This window comes from Penaeus japonicus, unplaced genomic scaffold (genome assembly GCF_977035675.1).
Source record: "Penaeus japonicus unplaced genomic scaffold, GWHDUDI00000001_assembly GWHDUDI00000033, whole genome shotgun sequence".
NCBI lineage: Eukaryota > Metazoa > Arthropoda > Malacostraca > Decapoda > Penaeidae > Penaeus > Penaeus japonicus.
Genome location: NW_028234435.1, coordinates 16,737,101 through 16,742,100, shown reverse-complemented (window position 1 = coordinate 16,742,100; position 5,000 = coordinate 16,737,101). Strand labels below are relative to the sequence as shown.

At 50.8% G+C, this 5,000-nt stretch overlaps 1 protein-coding gene across 4 annotated transcripts in view; it reads left to right on the top strand.

The window, feature by feature from the left end:
* Window positions 1-5,000, top strand: part of LOC122252199 (uncharacterized) — a 450,493-nt gene that overhangs the window by 82,304 nt on the left and 363,189 nt on the right. For 3 of the 4 annotated variants that reach the window (XM_086530452.1, XM_086530453.1, XM_086530450.1), the window contains one exon: window positions 3,005-5,000. This exon is cut by the window's right edge and continues 967 nt beyond it. In XM_086530452.1, coding sequence (XP_086386578.1) covers window positions 3,005-5,000 — 1,996 coding nt within the window. Of the gene's footprint in view, window positions 1-199; window positions 230-3,004 lie in introns of those variants that run through there. The other variant, XM_086530451.1, reaches the window with a different exon arrangement.

The following is a 5,000-nucleotide window of genomic DNA, read 5'->3' as shown; positions in this document are numbered from 1 at the left end:
TTGCGACAGTGAACAGATCGAAGTGCGGGGGTTGGAGGGGGCGTGGGGTTGGAGGGGGTCAAAGGGGGCGTGGGGTCGGAGGGGGCGTGGGGTGGGGAGAAGCCGACATGAAGCTTCATGATGCGTGAGGGCGTGGGTAGAGATGATAGCGGTGTGGCTTTGGTGGTTTGTGGCGTGTTGATAGTCTGGCGTTGACAGCTATGTGGCGACGGTCATGCGGCGTAGATCGGTATGTTGTTAGTATGTTTCGTGATAATGTATTCATATAGGAAACTTCATTGATGTAAATACGTGACGATGTAGCTTAGATCGTTATGTTGCTGCTGTCATGTGTCGCTGCATAAGTCATGACGTAAATCTGGTTACGTATGACGTAAAGGCTGTGGTGTTGTAAAGTGGTGTTGCATGGGCAGAGACCGGAAAGTGATGTGGCGATATTAGAAAAAATATACATAGTTAATCATCAAAATTACGTAATTTTAACGATGATCAAATATCAAATACGCCATGCGTTCTCACCCGTACCTCTCGTTACCATGAACTTCGCCCATATGGCATAGCGGTGTGACCCAAGTTCTTAGTTATCAGCGCTTGCCACGTAATGTATCCACGGTGATATGGTGCGGTGGTATAGCTGTGGTGGTGTGGAGGAGGCAAGCACGGGCACCAGAGCGTGAAGGATAATCCTCGATGTAAACCAGCACGGCGGTGTGATGGTAAACCTTCTTCCTCTGTCGTGCGGGTGAGTCAGGCACTCTCGGGTTTTTGAGAAAGAAAGAAAAAAATGTGGTGAGAAGGGTGCAGATGGGCGAGGGTGAGAGAGGGAGATGGGGATTGGGAGGATGAGGGAGAGTAGAAGGGGAGGGAAAGAAATAGGAAAAGAGAGGAATGGGAAGGGGGAGGGACAGGAAGGTGGGGAGAAGGAAAGGAAAGAAGAGGAGAGGGAAAAAAAGAAAAGAGAGAAAGAGTGATAAAAGGATTTGGTGAATGAAAACGGACGGAAATGGGAATAGTGCTGCATACAGCCATAGAGACACGAATAGAAAAGAAGGAAAATATCAGAGAAGGGAGACAAAGAAATACGGAAATAGATAAACAAACATGCTGTTACACGTACAGAAATATGCACACGGATACACAAGCAGGCAAACGTAATACGGGAAACAAGGAAGCTAGAAGATAGACAGGTGTCAGATGGGTAATAGGAAAATATTAAATAAGAAACTGGCAGGTATTAGGAAGGTGTTAGGATATCATTAAACAGACACATGACAGATAGGTAGGCAGGGAGGTGGGTACCAGATATAGATCCAAAAAGAGAAAAATACAAAGGGAACGAAAGCTCCTGTGACTGAAGGAGATGAATTCAATATAGCACTCACAAAAAGAAAAGGCGAGAGATGGACAACCGGACACGAGAAACTCTTGTGTCCAGGAAGGACGCGGTAACCATAGCAACGCCGGGCTGGAGATAGAGGTGTTAGGGGAGGACTTCCAAGAAGAGAGGAAATAAGCATGATTTGTATTCTTATTTCTTGCGTAGCGATTTTCGGCCTATTTGGGACAGATTGCGACTGAAGCGAAATCGAAGACGGAAATGGAGGCCAATTGAAGTGGTTGATATGCGTCGACTGAGAAATGGAAATACGGGCCACAGAACATAAAGCGAATGGAATAGGTAGATGGAGACCGACCGAAAGGAGGAATGACAACTTTAATGTGTTCACGATCATTCGATTTTGCATTTAGATTTTAGCCATTATCAGAGCTTATCTGCGAATTATGTACCAGAAAAGCTCGACTTAATGGGATAGATTACACGTGCATATGACGGAAGCCTCATATGTTTAATGTCTCATGTTCGCACGAGCGAAGCCACATGTATTCATGCGATTTTGTGCTTGCTTGATATACATAAACCTGTGCTGCTGTATGTTTATTTCATCCTTCTTTTTTTCTTTGCCTTTGTTCCTTTATTATCAAATTTCCAAAACAAAATTACGGTATGTATGAGTCAGCCCTTCCTCCATTACCCTGGCCAAGGATATCACTGAGCCATGTTATCATTGTGAGCGAAGGCTTTGTTCACGTGCTTTGGTTCTATGTGGACTCCCACCTAGTGACTATTTTAGGATTTGGGGTTTTCTTCCGTGCGTGGGTGTTTTTTTTTTTTGGGGGGGGGAGAGAAAGAGGAAGGAGTAGGTGGATTAAGGAAGGATGGAAAAGGAGAGAATGGTAATGATAGTGATACAGTGACGTGCAAAGAAGGCACGGGGGATTGAGGAAAATATGATTTTTTTTGTATGACACAATCATTGAAGGAAATGATAATCACAAAATATATTGAATGGGAAGGGAAGGAAAAGAAGAGAAGAGAAAACGTGACCTTCGGACTGACGCAAGATAGTCAGGCATGGCTATTAATACGGCGCTTCCAATACCTGTAATTTTAATATTAGGTCTGCCAGCATAACTCATGGCGCAATTATACCACCTCTCATGATTGATCCCTTGCCACTTCTGGTCTCCGCTCTTTTTTCTTGGCGTTTTGTTGTTGTCTCTTCACCTGTTGCCATGGCAACTTTGGTTTTGAAAGCAAACTTATATTAATGTAATTAGATCTAGAAATAATTGATTTAAAACTATGCTTATGCAGAAATTACCCAGTTTGTATCTCTGGTTGTCATGTCGGAACATCTGGGTGTTGCAATATATATTAAGGACGGTTAAATTTGGTTAAGTTTCTTTCTTGCAAAATCATCACAATGTGGCATGATACTGACGATAACGGCCGATCTGCAAGGCCATTGCATTAGTCAGCCGCGACCCTGTGTTTGGATGACTTCCCAGAAATATCCCATGATGTAAATTCATGCACATCGCAGTAGATGTCAAAAGATTTTATTTATTTTTAGTTTACATTGAATTAGGATTATTCACTTAAAGATGTTAGTTATTTGTCCATTTCATGTATGTCGTTCCTAACCTACTGTTTGTGTTGCAGGCCCCGGGCGAGAGCCGCATCCCGACGGTGCGGCGGTCTGGCCTCCCTCGTCCCTCTTCGGCCGTGTCTAGACTCCAGCTCAGTGGTGGTCAGTACAAGGCGGGCGAGCCCGCGCCCCTCGCCCCAATCCGCACCCATACCGTTGAGCCTGCCACCCACCTCTACGAAAGCACCCCCCAGCATCACACTAGCCCCGCCCACCACATCCCCGCAGGCCAGGCTGTTGTCCCTCGTCTCAGACTCTCATCCGGGAAGGTCGTTCGCTATTCTGACGGGGACCTTCTAGAGGCCCACAGTCGAAGAGCCGCCCGACCCTCCTCGACCGGCAGCCGCCTCAGCTATTCTTACTCTAGCGCCGAGAACTGGGTGGACGAGGACCGGGTATGGGGTAGGGAGCGGCACAGGAGTCTCCGCGCCTCCACCGAGTCGGCCTTCTCGAGACAGTTGGCCAAGATCACTCGAGGCTCAGAGGAGGACGTCAGCGATCCGAGTCTCACCTACCGCGTGTCAAGTGTCCTCGGGACACGCACCTGCTGGGACGGCCCTCTACTGCACGCCCCCACTGAGCCTCCTTCGAAGTACCCGTCTCCAGAAAGCGTGGGGCGGCGGGTGGTTGTGGCAGGGGCGGAGCATGGCACTCTGCGCTACTTCGGCCGGACCGCGTTCGCGAGTGGCGAGTGGTGCGGCATAGAGCTCGAGCGTCCTGTTGGAAAGAACGATGGCTCTGTGAACGGTGTTATATATTTCTCGTGTCGGCCGGACTACGGGATCTTCGCGCCCGCAAATAAAGTGTTCCTAATTCACGACGATATCGGCGGCGACGATGCGAGATCTGTGAACGTAGTGAACAGCGGTAAAGGTCAGGTTTGGCAAGGCTTAATGCCGTCCTCTACACAAACTCAGGAACCCAATGCTGTCCGGCGCCGGCCGTCAGACGCATCCAATGCCACCTACACCATCGAGGGGCGCGACTCCTCGGTTCCGAACTCACCCGAGAGTCAAGAATCTCTCCAGACTCGCGATTTCGCCCAAACGAAAGGAAGATCAGCCTGTCATGACGATCACGAAGACGACGTGGCGAGCCTCGGCTCCCCGGAGGATGCCACCTGTGACGAGTCCTCTCTGGGAATCCTGACTCCAGATCAAATGCCAGATTTCACTGTCACGGCTTCCGCTTCCCTAGGCAGATCTCCCTCCGACGAGGACGTGGCAGCTCTGGAAGACGAAGTCTGCGATGCTTCTCTCCCGCCCGAGGCCTCTGGGCGGCAGGTGCCGCTCGTCCGCTGGGACTCGGAGCAGAGCATGAGCGGCGTCGTGGACGAGGAGCTCTTCAAGAAGGACGTATCGGCCATCATCCGCGAACTTCGGACATCCGCCGAGGTCAGTTCCTCCAGCAGCAGTTCCCCCACGCGACCTCATCCTTCCCCTGAGACTGAACAGTTCCAGCACGACGAGGAAGAAGCAGAAGAACAACAGAAGAAGGAGGACGAAAAGGAAGAGGAGAAGAAGACCGCCGAGCTTCAGCAGAGTGAGGGACACAAAGACCAAGATGAACCTGTCCACGAGGAGGACCAGAGTGAGACTATCCACGAGCTTCGGGGAGTGCCCATAGGCGTTGACCTCTCAAGGCTCCCAGCCATGGCACGGCGAGTGGCACCGCTCACCACGCGGCTGCTCCTTGCGTCGGCGACCACGGGAGAGCCCACACCTGACGTCGAGGCGGCCTGGAGCGGCAGTGCTGCGGCCATGACCACCAGCGCAGGCAGCCTCGATCAAGGATATCAGGGTGACGCCGAGTGCGACCCACGCTCCGAGGGCGGCACCGGTACCGCCTCCTCCCCCACGGAGGACGTCCGGCTGTTCCAAGGTGTGATTGACGTAGAGAGGCTCACGGAGGGAGATGTCAGCTTGGCAGATGACGAGGCCGAGGCGGACCATGGCCAGGTGACGGCGAGAGACAGAACCGCCCGGATCATCGACGGAAAGCTGTACCATA